At 40.4% G+C, this 17201-nt stretch overlaps 2 protein-coding genes across 2 annotated transcripts; both read right to left on the bottom strand.

Annotated features, from left to right (window-relative positions):
* Positions 1–1146: 1146 nt before the first annotated feature.
* cox7b (cytochrome c oxidase subunit 7B) lies at positions 1147–3602 on the bottom strand. The gene is made up of 3 exons (XM_083926981.1): positions 3491–3602; positions 2169–2284; positions 1147–1365 (listed from the first exon to the last, which is right to left on the bottom strand). The coding sequence occupies exons 1-3, from the start codon at positions 3525–3527 to the stop codon at positions 1273–1275; spliced, it is 246 nt and encodes an 81-aa protein (XP_083783107.1). The 5' UTR covers positions 3528–3602; the 3' UTR covers positions 1147–1272.
* Positions 3603–9343: 5741 nt separating this feature from the next.
* Positions 9344–16947, bottom strand: pgrmc1 (progesterone receptor membrane component 1). The gene is made up of 3 exons (XM_083926978.1): positions 16643–16947; positions 10728–10883; positions 9344–9922 (listed from the first exon to the last, which is right to left on the bottom strand). The coding sequence occupies exons 1-3, from the start codon at positions 16935–16937 to the stop codon at positions 9828–9830; spliced, it is 546 nt and encodes a 181-aa protein (XP_083783104.1). The 5' UTR covers positions 16938–16947; the 3' UTR covers positions 9344–9827.
* Between the last annotated feature and the right edge of the window lie 254 nt (positions 16948–17201).

Genomic DNA, 17201 nt, shown 5'->3' on the forward strand with positions numbered 1-17201 from the left:
CCTTAGCGCGGTGGGGAGGAACAGCGGCAGGGCGGGGACAGACACGCCCACTCTCGCTGCTGATTGGCTACGGCGGGAGGACAGCGATGCATTCGATTGGATCCGGCTACTGTCTGTTTTGTGACGTATGGTGGCGCCCCCTGATGACGCGGGAAATACACTATTCTTTTTTTGTATTGCAAAGTACAAAAGAAATAATCATATTTCAATGCAATTACAAAAGTTCGTGCTCTCAGAACTGAGCATAGCATTTCTTTGATTCAAAAAAATAATAGGATATAAATAGAGCAATAACAGAAAGTTAAAGCAAGAGAAAATTAATTAAAAACACATTATCTTATAGGGGGTCTAATTAAAAGTAAAAGCTGATAAACTAGGGTGAGCAGTTCAGCATCCGTGAGGAACTCGGAGTAGAGCCACTGCTCCTTTGCATTGAAAGGAGCCAGTTGAGGTGGTTCAGGATCATCTAGTAAGGATGAACCCTGGGCGCCTCCCTAGGGAGGTGTTCCAGGCACGTCCAGCTGGGAGGAGGCCTCGGGGAAGACCCAGGACCAGGTGGAGAGATTAGATCTCCACACTGGCCTGGGAACGCCTCAGGATCCCCCAGTTAGAGCTGGTTAATGTGGCCCGGGAAAGGGAAGTTTGGGGTCCCCTGCTGGAGCTGCTGCCCAGCGACCCGACCCCGGATAAGAGGCTGAAGATGAGATGAGATGAAGATGCTGATAAACTCTCATACAGCAATAGGGATTTCTTTGATTTCATAAGTTTTAATGAATCAAAGTAAAGGTGAAGTTCTTAAAAAAGTAAAATCGTGGGGTAGTTTCTGAGAAGTATAAAGTAGCAGAAAATGGAAATACTCAAGTGGAAAGTAAATAAGTACATTTACTCAAGTAATGATCATTTTACATTTACTGTTTTGATGTACTTGAGTATTTCTATTTTCTACTCCACTGCGATCCACTGTGCTATTTACTGCACATTTTATTTGACATTAAAAATAAAAATACTCTTCCATGTATTCACTGTAAAAGGAGTAACTCTGTATAATGAGTGCTTTTTTAGTAGTAAGTACATTTTGCTGGTAATACCTTTGGACTTTCTGTATTTAAATAATTCCCACAGCTTTTTAAAAAAATCACAGCAATGATCAGCAGAATCACTTAATTTATTTGGACAAAGTAATATGTTGGAATAAACACAGGCATTCAATTGTTATTCGTCTGTACAACAGAAGGTTTATTAGAGGTGCTGCAGGTCTGTCATGGCGACGCGTCACTCCTCCTCCGCCTCAGGCACTCTCCACGCTTTGGGCATCACTCTCCCCACAGGCGACGTATTCCAGGTGACGCCAGTCTGAGTGACCACCTGCACAGAAACAGGAAACTAGTTTTGCAAAAAGCTTTTTTCAGACTCTTTAAGACATCGCTATGGCAACGATTCTCAAATTTAAATCCAAGTTTGCACCAAAGTTAAGATAAAGACTAGTGATGGGTTCATTGTGACTAATCGCGTATCTTAATTCAAAATTCACGCACTTCTTAAACCTTGTAAACAAAACATTAAAATTAAAACATTTTCAAGGATTTTAAGCACTTGTAAAAACCCTGAATTTAAAATGAATGTTTCCTGTGCTGTGATTTGATCCCAGAACATCTTTCTCCTCCACCACTAAAACCCTACAGGTGTGTGTAGCACTCGTTTCTCCTGCCCTGAACATGTGTCAAATTTATGTTCAGGGCATAACTGTGTTTGATGAAAGTGCTTTTACATATTTAGCACCTTTATCTTGGAATAAACTCCAGGATCAATTCAAACTGGAATCCCTCATCAGCATGGACCATTTCAAAAGCAGGATCAAGGACTTTTTAAATACAGTTTGCACATGTACTGTCTCTGAGCTCTGATCGGCTTTTTTATTTTAAATGCTGTTTTATTTTGTTGATGTATCATTTTAAGTTGTGTGTCATGTTTCAGTTGTGTGTTGTTTTGGTTTTAAATGTGAAACTTGTGCGTTTATGCTGCCGTCGTGGCCAGGACACCCTTGGGAAAGAGATTTTAAATCTCAACGGGAATATTCCTGGTTAAATAAAGGAAAATGAAATGAAAAAAACTGCAATCTGATGCATATAAATTAATGCGATGTGTCACAATAGGAGAACGTTACTTACGTATGACCACACAGAAATGCAGAAGACCGCTCCACCGATGAGCAAACCGGTGCCGTACTTGGCGTGAAAGTCCGGGGCGGCGCTGGATCCATGCCTCACCTGCCTGGCGGCCTGACCTGGACGACAACAAAACACCGCGGCACTTATAATCTGCACTTTTATTATGTTAGACTTTGCCGTCTGTGCCATTTTGCAGTACTCTTTATAGAGATTAAATAAGTGAGGCTTCTATGAAACAGAATATAAATACACATGTAAACATGCACAGTTCGTTGTTATTATATTAAACACTTTATTTAAATGAGGAAAGCTGACACTGACACTCAAGTGAAAACATTACAAGGCACTTAAGACACTTGTTATATGTATGTTATTAAGTGTATATGCTTTTTTCGCCACTTCAATTATTTAATTATTATTCTATTTTTTCCAAAAACATTTCTACATATTATTTTTTATATTTACAACGGAATAGAAATACTTTATTGATCCCAAGCTGGGAAATCGCAGACATTTTAATAGCGTGTGAATGTGCACACCATTATTTATATACATACTTTATAAAAAGTAAGATTTATTATCAGTAATATGTCACCTCATTATCCCTATTATTATGTTTATAATGTGGTCTTATTGGGGTTTTAAGTACATGTGCGTGTGTGTATTCAGACGTATTATTCCTTTCTTTTGAGTGTATTTTCATGTAGAAATGTAAATGTTAATGCATCTTACTTATTGTACTGTAAATTGAGCATCCTTCAATAAAACAAATCTTCAAACACTGATCTGCAGCCAGTCCTTGTTTCTAAAATACCAGACTGTCCTTATTTGCCCTTCCTTCCTGTATCAGACAGTCTCATTTCATGGATCTCATCTAAGTTAAACTGTTTACCGTAGCTTATTATTTTCAATTACTTCAGATAATAATTATTTCCATATCTAAGTGTTACTCAAAAATGGAAACAGACATTACAAGCAAGTTAGCTAAATATAACGCTAACAAATACAGGTCAGTGTAGCGGACATCTCAGCATATTTTTAACTATTTATTAGTAATAGTTTAACTCGAAACTTACACACAAACTACTTTAACTCGCAAAAGATAAGTCAGGCAGTTTCAATCACTCAAATAACAGTGTGCAAGAGACATAGCTCGACTTCTGGGAGAGTTGCTAATGTTAGCTTGGCTAGCAACGTTAGCATGCTGACCGCGGTCACCCAGCAAAGACAGGCCGCTTTAGGGACACTTTAAGGCGGCCGGTATTAAACTGTGGACTCGCCCACATGCATACAGTAATATTAGTTTAGTTTAGTGTCTTTACCGGTGATGTTGACCGCAGCTTTAGCAAACCGATACATGTTGTGTAGCCTGCTGCCTTCAGAAGAAGATACCCTTGACAGAAGGAAAATGCAATATGTCCGCCGCACGTCCACACACCGGAAATGACGATTACCATTACGCGCATGCGCACAACACACATTTTACGTTGAAAAGAGGGAAAACAGACGTGAAATAAGAACTTTGAGGCTTCAGTTAAATGAAACACACACAAAGCATCTTCTAGTGAAAACGGTAACAAATATTTCAATATATATACAAAATAAACGGTATTGTGTTGCGTATATAAACCTAAGTGACGCCCCTTTACTGCATCGTGTCAGGATGGCCGAGTGGTCTAAGGCGCCAGACTCAAGGATTGAGCTCCTTCCGCTGAAACGGGAATTCTGGTCTCCGAATGGAGGCGTGGGTTCAAATCCCACTTCTGACATACTTTTATTGAATCAAAATCAACTTTAATGCCAAGTATGTAAATATGTTGTTTGTTTACATACCTGGTGATTTTGTTCTTAGCGGATACAAATATACCCATAAAAACACAGAAAGAGTACACACAATTAGCAAAAACTACATTAAACAACTAAAGGAAGATATTAGAATATAGTAGATATAGAATATAAAATATGAAGTAAAATGTGCATATGTGCAGGTGACGGCGTTAATATGTGTGTTCATGGTAGAAAACAACAACAGCATCAATTGAATATACACTTATTGTCGATCAGAAGAGAGATTCAGGTGTAGCAGCACAAAGACAGACACAAGTAATGATAAATAAGGATGGCAAAACTGATATAGAACTACAATCATAACAGCAAAAATAGAAACTTGAGTATACAACAGCAGTTCAGTGCTCAGTGTTGTCTGATATTAGTACAGACACCATGGAGTTTCTTCAGTTTATTCTTAACAAAAGGGTACAAAAAATAACTCATCACGCTTACTTTATCAGTAGTGTTCAAGTTAAAAAAGTCTTTTGTCTGATGGGATTTAAGATAAGTATATGTTAATTATAATATTGTTGCTGGCATCAAAATCTAATGTAATAGGTATAGTATAGTAAAGTATAGTATAACAAGACAGTAGTCAGTTGTGCAAATATACTAAATTCTTTAAATGAGCACAAGAGTCATATTTTATTTTAATTGCATATAGAAAAGTCTTTTTTTATCTACTTCTCAGGTCTTTAGGGATTTCCTAAATGCAGTTCGAGCAACATTTTGTGAGAAGAAATAAAGAAAACCCCCAAACTATCATGTAATTATGAACTACTGTAACTGATGTTATTTGCACAGTGGTGAAAGTGCTTTTTAACTGAAGTTAAAGTTGTAATATTAGTGTAGAAATACTCTGTTACAAGTAAAAGTACGAATTTTGAAGGAAGGATCAGAGCAGAATATATGAAATATCACTGGATTATGATCATTAATGTTTAAGGTGGAGCTGATTTCAGGTACTTTATAAATACTGCTTGGTAATCAGTTATGATGATTTTATCTTGTATTAATAACAATAATTAAGGAATTAATAATCTTAATCTGCAAACTAACAAACACTATCAAATAAATGAAGTGCAGTATTACAAGATTTACCTGAGATGTAGCAGAGTAGAAGTATATAAAATAAACTGTAATTTACCTCAAATTATTGCTTTTCACCATTGGATTTACATTTACTATTCAACCTGTTACAGAAATACAAATTAATCAACATGTTATTACGAATAAAGAACTTTGAAAGTGAATCAATTTTAAATATTAGACGCCACTTTTGTCTCCTTTAACATCGACTTCTTTAAATGCTTTAAAACCTGCAAGAAAAAGAGGAAATAGAGGAGAAATGAGACGTGCAAGCGACAGCACTGTGCATTCTTCATTTATACTTATTTATCTGTTTCTGAATGATATGCTCATTAGGTTTAATATCGTATTGTATTATTCCACTTAAGTTATTTAAGTCAGTCTGCGTTCTGTGTTAGAGCTGCACTACACACTTGATTACACAATCCTGTCCTCGGTCCGTCTGTGCTGAACCTGGAGCCATCTTGTTTCATCTCTTTTTACTGCGTGCGGTCTTATTGTGCTCTTGTTGTTATTGTGTTGTATGCGTTCTGTATCTGCTTCTGCTCTGCTGTGGTAAATGGTAAATGGACTTGTCTTATAAAGCGCCTTTCTAGTCTTCTGACTACTCAAGGCGCTTCACAGTGTTTGTCACATTCACCCATTCACACAGACATGTACACTGATGGCAGTGGACATCTACAGACCATCTAATCTGATCTAACCATTCACACCACATTCACACACCCATGCGCAGCACGGGGAGCAATTTGGGGTTCAGTGTCTTGCTCAAGGACACTTCGACATGTGGACCGGGGGGAGATGGGGATCGAACCACCATTCTCTTGAACAGAGGACGACCCACTCTGCCACCAAGCCACAGCCGCCCAAGATGTGTCTGTGTCTTGCGTCTTGAACGATGTTTTCTAAATTGATGATATAAATGCTATTTTGTCATGTTTGTTAACTGCTGTGCATGTTTTGTAGATTGCCGTGGCTGTAACTTTGCAATTTTAATCTATTTTTTTCTATATTCTGTTTTTAGGGTGACTTTAACATCTGTCTACGGACTACAGATGAAAAATAGCCTCTTGTCTAATTCTGGCGCATTTACAGTAATGTTATTAATGTGCACTGTCCCTGTTTTTAAATAAACTAAACTTCGAAATACAAATATGGAAAATACTGCATCAGTCCAATCAAGCACCGATCTTGATTAATTCATTAATCTTAATTTCTGTCATTAACAAAGCAAATTAAACTCTTATAGATGTGTGAAAAATAAACAGACTGACATCATTTTGTACTTCTCTTTATTACATCAAAATATCATTTTCAGGGTGATGACACTGAGTGTGTGTATATACATGCATACGGAGACTGTTCCCTCACTCATCTGTTTCTATGGAACGTGGTGGAACTCTTGAAAACATTGTTATAACAGACGATTGAACGATTAAAAACTAACTAAACTCTTCCGTATAACTGCAGGATTAAACATGAACAATATTCACTTGGAAAAAAAAGCTTTTGCAGCGCTTCACGGACACGTTTGGGGGAAACTTTCACGGTCTGTTAATGATTATTTTAGTGAAATATTGCTGAGAAATGCTCTGGTTAGTTTTGGATTATGATCTTGTTGGAAGAACCAGAGGCCTCACATTAAAAGTTTATGATTTTACATCATTTTAGTGTCATAAAGAAAAGTAAATAAAGCTTTAGCTGGATGTGAAACGACAGAAATTGTGATTTCTTGTGTGATTTTGAGAATCAGCAGCCTGGCGTTTCAGTTTCTCTGCACTTTGAACCTCCTGAGACTTTTCCTCTGCATCATTTCATCACCTACAGAACACTGAACGCGTGCACGCACAGGCTTTCATCACATATTTTATCACTTTCATCACCGCGTTTAGTTTGTTTTAAAAGGAACCATTGCACGTTACGCGTTTCCTCCCATACAGTGCAAAATCGGACAGGAATTCACATTATGATTGTGTAAAGCAAAAGAATAAAGCAGGAAAAAGTATATTTGAGGAGCTGAAACCAGGGAAATTTTAACATTTTCCCTTAATAAATGACTTAAATGGTTAACTAATTATATAATTAAGAGCTCTTTTAATCTGAAAATCTGCCACGGATCTAAGGATCCAGGAAATCCGCGCTGAAAACCAGAGAAAGTTTACAGAACGTGTGCGTGATCGTGCTCGCGTTGTCTGGAGATCACACCTCATATAACGGTGGATAAAGTAAAACGCGGTTGGTGCGGTTTATCATGAAAAAGTCCTCTTTAATCTTTACATCATCTCCAAAAACACACGCCTCCTGAAGCTCTCCAAATAAAATTTCATCATATAGGAATCATTTCAAACACCCGTCTCTGAGTGCACGCGCAAAAGGGTCCCGTTAACAGGACTCTTGTCTCAGCGGGACCTGGAAGAACAGGTCCGTTAACAGGACTCTTGTCTCAGCGGGACCTGGAAGAACAGGTCCGTTAACAGGACTCTTGTCTCAGGGGGACCTGGAAGAACACGTCCGTTAACAGGACCTCTTGTCTCAGGGGGACCTGGAAGAACACGTCCGTTAACAGGACCTCGTGTCTCAGGGGGAACTGGAAGAACACGTCCGTTAACAGGGTCCCGCTCTGATGCTCCAGCAGAGATGGAGCCGGCGTGGCAGACGGGGATCGTGGCTCTGACGCATCTATGAAATCATCTCTTACACACGTTTCTCTTCTATCAGAATAACAAAGTTACAAAGATGGTTTGGGCAACTCTTACTACCTCTCCCGGCTAGCAGACGTATCCCCAGGCCCCCGAGGAGAAATGCGAACCAGTTCGTTTGTCAGCGGCGTATTTTGGTATTTTTGATACTCTGAAATGCTGGGTCGGCATCGGCGAGGACACAAGCCTATGAGGCGATACGACATCTAGAAAAGTCCACTTTGAAGTAGTTGCACTTGGATAAATCAGACATTTCCGTCCGCCTATTCAAGGGGTGGGCAATTCCGGTCCTGGAGAGCCACTGTCCTGCAGGTTTTAGGTTTCTCTCTGCTCTAACACACCTGAGTCTGATGCTCTGCTCGTTATCAAGCAGCTGATGCTCGTCACAGTTTGATTATTGTTAGACTCAGGTGTGTTAGAGCAGGGAGAAACCTTAAACATGCAGGACAGTGGCTCTCCAGGATGGGAATTGCCCACCCCTGGCCGATTCAGAGACACGTTACCATCTCCAGGTGATTTGATCCTGAACATAAATAAGCCTTTCAGATGGACGTGTGATCTGTTTTCAGGGAGCTCTGACTGCTCCTGGTAGAACATCTGAGCAGGTTGAAATATTTCGGACCTTTTCTCTTATTTTCCATGCGTTTGGTCAAATGGTTGCCAGGTTTTCCCGGCTGTGTGGGAACCCCGAGTGTCTCTTTAGTAGATCCGATTGTGGTGAGGGTGTAAGACTGGATTAGAAAGCGGCGGCTCGATTCGTCACGTAGACCTGAAAAGTGGATCACATGACTCCAGTTCTGAGGTCTTTAAACCGGCTTCCTGTCCGTCAAAGACTTGATTTCATTCTACTGTTGCTCTATGAAGCCCTGAGTGGTTTATTTCTGATCTTCTGACACATTATGGACTCTCCAGACCTCTCAGGTGGGTTGGTTCAGGTCTGGTTCTGTCCCCAGAGTCACAACTAAACATGGAGAAGCAGGGTTCAGGTTTTGGGCTCCACATCTCTGAAACAAACTCACAGAAAACTGCAGGTCTGCTGCAACTCTCACTTCTTTTAAATTGATTGTCTTGGCTCTTTAATGACCGTTTTTATTCATTCATCTTCAACCGCTTGTCCCTGTCGGGGTCTTGGGGGTTACACCAGTCTATCACAGTGCACAGAGACGAACAGGGACAGAAGACCATTCACACCTACGGGCAATTTTAGAGTCATCAATCAACCTAACACGTGCACGTCTTTGGACTGTGGGAGGAAACCAGAGAACCCGGAGAAAACCCACGCAGACACGGGGACAACATGCAAACTCCACACAGAAGGGACCCAGCAGGGATTCAAACCAGGAACCCTCTCGCTGTGAGGCGACAGGGCTCATCCTGACCATTTTTAATTGTATTTAAATGTCCTTAAGGGATGTTTCTTTTGCACTTTGTGTCCATGCTCTTAAAGATGATGTAAAGCACTTTGAGTTGCGTTGTTGTGGGAAGGTGCTGCATAAATGACGATTTTCAGGGAAACCGAATGAGCTGTTGGTCGGACTCACAGACGGATATTTGAAATGATTTCTGACGTTTATTTGGAAAGACCCAGGTAAAAACAAACAAACAAACAAACAAACAAACACACGCTGCCCTCTGACCCCAGACCTTCAACACATTTGAGTTCACTCAGAGTGAAACTACTTCCTGAGAGCCTTCATTTCAACGTGAGCCGAAGCGTAAAAGGATAAAAAAAGGAATGTTTCAGCCTGCGACAAATCAGCAGCGATAGTAAAGTGTCGTCTGTTCTCGACCTACAGGAAACGCAGCCGCCATTGGTCCGAGTTCTAGATGCTCCGTGACAACCTAAAGGGTCTGTTTTTAAGTTAAGAATGCAGCGTATTTAACCGTTAATGCCTTCAGACTAATGGAGATGAATGGAATTCAGTCGGCATTTATAAAGAACCAGAGTACATACAGAAGATGGGGCCCTAACAGGAGGCGTCAGGATTACAAACATTAAGGCACCGATTGTTTCCTCTCCGCTTCCTTCGCTTCTCGTTTTCTAGTCCGCCTTTTTGTCTTTCGCCTCCTCGTCGTCGGTGTACTCCGTGGGCTCGTCTCCCGGTTTCAGGAGCTTGCCGATGTAGTCGTACTTGACTGGAACAGAAGCAGGAAAAGGAAAAAGAGAAGAAGAAATTTACACGAGTCAAAAAGGTAAATATCTGATCAAGGAAACAGTCACAAACGTCTGCAGGGTCCCTGCAGCTGGCAGGTTTGATTCAAGGCTTTTAAAGACCTTTTTAACGCCACCTGGAGTGAAACATAAGATCGATTTCACAATAAATCTAAATAAAAGAGCCTGGATCTGCTCTGCGCGGCCCGACCGCCACTACACGACTGTCCCGAGCTGCGTGATGTTACGGAGAGAGGCATTCGATAAATGTTACCCACTAAAATGTTACCAATTATTTGGGGATTTGAGACGAATTACAACGTCAGGACAAAATGGTAAAATCCTACTTCCCATGTGTTCACATTTTTAAGACCTTTGAAAGTTTGATTTAAGACTTTTTTTGTGATTAGATTATTTTTGGGCAGTTTTTTAAGCCTGTTATTAGACAGGACTGACAGGAAATGCTGTGAGAAAGGGAGGGGGTGACGCAGCAAAGGGCCGCAGGTCGGAGTCGAACCTGCGGCCGCTGACTCGCGTCCCTTCAGCCTCTTCACATGGGGCGACTGCTCTAACCACTCAGCCACTCAAGACACTTCAACAACAATTAAAGCCTTGTTTTTAGATGAATAAATTCAATCCCTTTAGGCCTTTTTAAAGATCTGCAGGAACCCTGGTCGAGTGGAGCTAATCCTCCAAACCATCACAACAAGATGGCGTCATCTAAAGAGCTCACATCGTTCAGCAATGACGACGGCGTTCAAATGTGACAGGGCGACGTCTCATACTCACAGGTGAACTGAGTCTCCCACTCGGAGAGGCTCTCCTGCTGCATGGCGTTCAGGTCCGACAGGTCGTCGTGTTCGTCCTTCAACGCGTCCTTCTCCAGGCAGAACGTAGCCAGACCTCTGGAGGCGTCTCTGCCTGCGAACACGCCGTACGGCCCCTCTGCAAGACGGCAAAGACGCGCAGTGAGGTGAATGCAACAACGGCTGCAACACTGCTGAGAGCTGAGCGTTTGGAGCTGGTTTACGTGGACCGAAGGACACAGCTGGTGATTTATTTTAAGGGATTCTACCAAACAGCCCGATATTATTAATTTCCCCAAAACGACTAAAGACACATCGATGAACACACGCCATAGTTTATGTCGACTCAATCCCACACACACACAGCGTCCTGCTGCCCCAAATACTCACTTCAGTGCCAAGTCTGGATTAATCCGCCGCTAAAAATAGTCCCCAGCAAATACACTATTTCCTCCTGATTGATTAAAAACTCCAGCTCTTTTAATTATTGAATTGTTTTTTTTTATCAAGCCTTTTTAAAATAACAAAAAATACATTAAATGATGTATTTGAAAAATGTTTTTAAAGATTTAGGTCTTAATTCATGCAACAGACTGAATATAGTTTCATCCGGATGGAGTCTTAAAATGAGTGCATTAGTGAAATTAGTGTATGTAATGTATGCAAGACTATTTTAGGCAGTAAATATTAATAAAAATTTATTGATAACAATGAATAGTACAAAATAACAGGAAGCAGTGGAACATTTACTTGTTCTTTGATCAGATTCATCCTGATTTAAATAAATATTTTCCAGTTTTTAAATCAAAGTTCTTGTACGGTTGCTTTTGTTGACAGGGTATTAAACATTTGAGGGATTTGGCTTCTGGAAAATAACAGCGGTCGATCCGTAAAGTTATTATCTCGTCTCATCTTCAGCCTCTTATCCGGGGTGGGGTCTCGGGGGCAGCAGCTTTAGCAGGGGACCCCAAACTTCCCTTTCCCGGGCCACATTAACCAGCTCTAACTGGGGGATCCTGAGGCGTTCCCAGGCCAGTGTGGAGATCTAATCTCTCCACCTGGTCCTGGGTCTTCCCCGAGGCCTCCTCCCAGCTGGACGTGCCTGGAACACCTCCCTAGGGAGGCCCCAGGTTATCCATGATCCATTACACAGGAAGTAAGAAAACCTGTAGGACAAGATACTAAGTGGAGAAGGGGTAGGAATTAATAAGCTAATGCTTCTTCCTGCTCCTTTTCAAACATACAAAGGCTTTTAATGACTAGTGCTTTATTCATTCATTCATTCATTCATTCATCTTCAACCGCTTATCCCGGGGTCGGGGTCGCGGGGGTGCTGGAGCCGATCCCAGCTGACATCGGGCGTGAGGCGGGGTCCACCCTGGACAGGACGCCAGTCTATCACAGGACACATAGAGACGCACAGAGACACACAACCATTCACACCTACGGGCGATTTTTTAGAGTCATCAATGAACCGAACACCTGCATGTCTTTGGATTATTAGTGCTTTAAGTGTAGTTTATTTTTAACATGTTTGAAATAAAGCATTCATTCATTATTGCTTCTGTTTACTTTGTGCTGTCTTTTGCTTGTCCTGCCCTAACTGTCATTACCCTTTACTATGTAAAGTATCTAAGAATCTAAGTATCTTATTATTTAAAGTCTGTGGCAGAGCGGTCTCTGTTACAGCAGTGAATGTGTTCTCACAGTGTCTTTGACCTCCAGACACTTTTAAAACCACACACGTAAACTCCTCCGCAGGATCTGAGGCCTCAGGGCTGAACACGCACAGCCCTGGAACAGTTTGCAGACAGTGAGCTATCATGTTGGTCAGAGGTTACACGCAGCAGAGGTTACAGCACGATCTGAGATAGGACAAAAACATGGATGTCACACTCGGCCGTGTTTCCAAGTGACAGAAATGACACAGCAGTTTTTTACTCCACAGAACTGAAGATGGTTCAACCTTAGACACGAAACATAAATCATAAAACTATAGATGCGACCTCCTCACTGCTGCACACAACAGCTGATATGACGACTGCATTTTTTAATGTCAGTCTAGGTCGAAGATAGTTTGTTTCTGCATGTACGTTTTTTTCTTCCTACAACTGTATTTGCAAATTCTTATGCATGTTCTGCTGTGAGACGAACTATTACAAAATATTTGGGCATCATATCTTTAAAAGCATATAAACAGAAGGGAGTCGATTACAATCAATGTTTACTTTTGTGCTGTCTTTTGCTTGTCCTGCCCTGACTCTCATTACCCTTTTCTATGTAAAGTATGAGAGACTATTTTAGGATGTAAATAATAATAATAATAATAATAATAATAAATGTATTATTAACCATTGATTGTACAAAACAACAGGAAGCAGTGGAACATGTACTTGTTCTTTGACCAGATACCTCCTGATTTAAATAAATACTTTCCAGTTTTTAGATCATATTTTAATCAAAGTCTCGTTTGGTTGCTTTTGTTGACACGGTATTTAACATTTGAGGGATTTGGTAAACCTTTTCGATGGCACTTAAAACTTAAACAGGAAAACTAAAATTCCCATTTGCCCTGTGATAGACTGGCGTCCTGTCCAGGGTGGACCCCGCCTCACGCCCGATGTCAGCTGGGATCGGCTCCAGCCCCCCCGCGACCCCGACAGGGACAAGAGGCTGAAGATGAATGAATGAATGAACAGTATACAAACATAGAATTGAAAAGATCAGCCCGATATCAGGCATCAGTTTCAGATCAATGCATCCCTAACAACAACAATACAACTGCTTTATTGTCTTTAAAAAATAAACAAACAAATTTAATAAACTTTTATAAATCTTATTTAAATCGTGCAACAGACTGAATGTAGTTTCATCTGGATGAGTCTTAAAATTAGTGAAATCAGTGAATGTAAAGTATGAGAGACTATTTTAGGATGTAAATAATATTACTTTATTAATAACTATTAATTGTACAAAACAACAGGAAGCAGTGGAAGATTTACTTGTTCTTTGATCAGATACCTCCTGATTTAAATAAATATTTTCCAGTTTTTAAATCAAAGTTCTTGTACGGTTGCTTTTGTTAACACGTTATTTAACATTCGAGGGATTTGGCTTCTGGAAAACAACAGTGGTCGATCCGTGATGTTAATATTATTGTCATTATTATTATTATCATTAATGCCGTATTCCATTATTGCTTCTGCTTACTTTGTGCTGTCTTTTGCTTGTCCTGCCATTTTCTATGTAAAGTATCTAAACTACTTCAGGATGTAAATAATAATAATTTAATAATAACCATTAAGTGTACAAAATAACAGGAAGCAGTGGAACATGTACTTATTTTCCTTTTTGATTGCTTTTGTTAACACGGTATTTAACATTTGAGGGATTTGGCTTCTGAAAATTACTATTATTATACTAATTATTATTATTTTTATTATTATCATTAATGCCACATTCCATTATTACCTCTGTTTACTTTTGTGCTGTCTTATGCTTGTCCTGCCCTGACTGTCATTACCCTTTACTATGTAAAGCATCTAAGACTATTTTAGGATGTAAACAATAATAATTTATTAATAACCATTAATTGCACAAACTAACAGGAAGCATTCTTGCTTTTTCACGTCATTGTTAGCATCTTTGGGTCACTGAAAAGCACTAAAAATCAAAATTAAACATGATTATTTTTTGTGCGTAGTAACTCAACCTCTCCCATAGACGATCTGTGGTTCCAAGGCTACCGCTGCCCCACTGTTGTGAAACGGGATCTCTACCTAACTAAAAAAAGGGGGCGTGGCGTTAAAAAACACTCAGTTTTGGGTCTAAAACAGTCATCGAACCCATAGACATATAAAGAGTAGATGCCGCATCGAACGTTGGGCCGCGAGAAATGCGGCCGCCATCTTGGATCGGTCATTCTCCCAGATCAGTTCTATGAGTGACTAGTTGAGCCTATGAGTTGAGCAGCAGAAGGAACAAGATGCCAGAGCCCTGTGCAGCGTATTCCTGCTCTAATCGAATATTACAATATTACAATTCATAATCAGTACGGTACAGTACAATTTTAAACAATTATACATAAATCCAGAAATTTTTGAATGTTATAGTGAGTCCCTCAGGCTGTGGCAGGTAGATACATATTTAGCTGCCAGAGGAGCTGCTGTCCCTTATTATATTATTATTATTATCACAGTAGAGGCGTGGAGATTAGCCTCTGTGGGAATGTTAGTTAATTTACCCCCGGCCAGATGTTTGTGTGTGTGTGTGTGTGCGTGCGTGCGTGCGTGTGCGTGTGTGTGTGTGTGTGTGTGTGTGCATGCCTGTGTAGATATTAAAGGAGAAGCAGGGAGGAGAGGGGTTGTCGTACATGTGGTCCAGTGTAAATGGATTGCACATTTCCAGCAGTAGGTCAGCGGAGGATGTGCTGTGGTTTCATGAGAGGAAGACACTTCAGAGACAGTTCATCTCAGGTCACCTCAGATATTCTCAGTTTGGTTTTTTTAAATATTGAACATGACATTGAGATGAATTATGAGATAATTTTTCATGTCATGTCACTTTTTTTTTAAAGTTTAGACTATCAAAGGAGAAGTGACAGAATCTGACCAATATCCTTTGCTGTTAAACTGTTTCATCAAACAGGAGCAACATGATGTGGGGTTTATTATAAAGAATGAATCAGAGATTTAACATGTGTTTCCACTCTGTGCCCGATATTCTCACAGCTGAACTAAATGTTCCATACATTTTTACTTGGTTCTCCACATCTCCACTTAAAGCAGGACGAACGTCACACATTTGTAAACCAGAGCTGATGAGTCCAGGCTTTTTTAGTTCAGTTGTACCACAGAAGTAAAAAAAATTATTATTATTTATTAAACTAAGGAAAAATCTTAAATGGTTTGTATAATTTAAAATGGATATTACTGAACTATGCCCCGTGTTTTTGTTTGCACATTAAATACAATTACTACATAATTAAAATATGTAATAAAGAAGACATTCACATAATTAGACCTTGCCTAAAAACAAAGGACACAGTCAATTTAGATAATATACAAAGTACTCCTACAACATCACTGTCTTTACCAATTAGAGCTACACTCTAAACAAGAACAAAACAGTGTGAAAATGATCGATTTAACAAAATTTTATATATATTTTTATACCACACACACACTCGCTCAAATGTGGACCCTCCCTCTCCTCTCCACTACCACGACTATGCGACTGGCAGAGCATGGATCATTTCTGAATATTTATTAACATATAGGGTTCGGCTCTTGCTTTTTTTAGTGCTTTAAATGAAAGTGTGTCTGTTTGACTTGTATTTAGATGTGTCCAAAATGTCATCTCTCTCTCTGACCTAATTGTATTGATACTCTTGATTTATATGTATTTTAATTTTCTCTGAGTGTGTGTGTGTGTGTGTGTGTGTGTGCGTGCGTGTGTTTGTGTGTGTGTGTGTGTGTGTGAGAGAGAGAGAGAGAAAGAGAGAGAGAGAGTGAGAGAGAGATTTATGTATTCATGTATGAAATAAAGCCTATTAATACTCTATAAATGATTTCTATTGTTGTGTTTATATTTATAGTGTTTGCAAAACACCTATCATACATCACGTATATCATATATCAGAATATTCTATTACTGTTAATCCCACTGTGAATATTAAAATACGCTGAACCGTGTCCTGTCCTTACACTGAGTGGAGCGGGCGACCGGGCCAAGATGGCGGCTCCACCGCTCGTCAGCGCCAATAGGCCCAACGTTCGATGAGGCGTCTACTCTTTATGTCTATGATCGAACCGCTACAAATGTATCAACATTAGAGTGTCGCGCTGCTGATGACGTGAACGTTCGAATCACGACCGTTAGGAACGCGCGGAACGTTACCGGGCCCGTAGAACTTCTTCCCTCGGGTCACGTCGAACACTTTGCCGTTGACAGCCATGAGGATCCGCGGGTCCTGGAGCCCGTCGTAGGGCTTCAGCTCCGCGAGGGTGAAGTCCCTCTTCTTCAGTTTGGGCAGCGGTTTGTCCACCTCACCGACTTCCGGCTGTTTGTCCCCGCGGAAGATTTTGTAGAGAAGGAAGAGGCAGAGGCTGAGCAGGGTGAGGTTCAGGGGGGACGTGAAGATCTCCTGAAAAATACCTCCAGAAGTTACCTCGCTGCCTTCTGCGTCAGCCATGTTGGGAACTCTCCTGTCCGTGTGTGTGTGTGTGTGTGTGTGTGTGTGTGTGTGTGTGTGTGTGTCAGTGTGATGGGCGGGACTAGTGATGAGTCCTGAACCAATCACAGCCGCAGCCTGAGAGGCGTCGGTGTACGAGTTTAAACCAATCAGGTTCTTCTACTGCGGGCCAAAAAAGAAAAGAATTGGTCTATTATTGAAAACAAAAACACATTTCAACCCCTTTAAAATTGATTTTTTAAATAATATTGAGTCTATATAAAT

This window comes from Echiichthys vipera (genome assembly GCF_963691815.1).
Source record: "Echiichthys vipera genome assembly, chromosome: 14".
Classification (NCBI taxonomy): Eukaryota; Metazoa; Chordata; class Actinopteri; order Perciformes; family Trachinidae; genus Echiichthys; species Echiichthys vipera.

What these genes read in the sequence shown, in the direction of transcription:
- pgrmc1 (XM_083926978.1), bottom strand. Translation starts at nt 16,937, where the DNA reads ATGGCTGACGCAGAAGGCAGCGAGGTAACTTCTGGAGGTATTTTTCAG. An exon ending in GAAGAAGTTCTACGGGCCCG is followed by an intron (nt 10,884 to 16,642) that starts GTAACGTTCCGC and finishes GCCGTCTTGCAG; the next exon opens with AGGGGCCGTACGGCGTGTTC. An exon ending in GTGGGAGACTCAGTTCACCT is followed by an intron (nt 9,923 to 10,727) that starts GTGAGTATGAGA and finishes CTTCTGTTCCAG; the next exon opens with TCAAGTACGACTACATCGGC.
- cox7b (XM_083926981.1), bottom strand. Translation starts at nt 3,527, where the DNA reads ATGTATCGGTTTGCTAAAGCTGCGGTCAACATCACCG. An exon ending in AGCTGCGGTCAACATCACCG is followed by an intron (nt 2,285 to 3,490) that starts GTAAAGACACTA and finishes GTTGTCGTCCAG; the next exon opens with GTCAGGCCGCCAGGCAGGTG. An exon ending in GCATTTCTGTGTGGTCATAC is followed by an intron (nt 1,366 to 2,168) that starts GTAAGTAACGTT and finishes GTTTCTGTGCAG; the next exon opens with GTGGTCACTCAGACTGGCGT.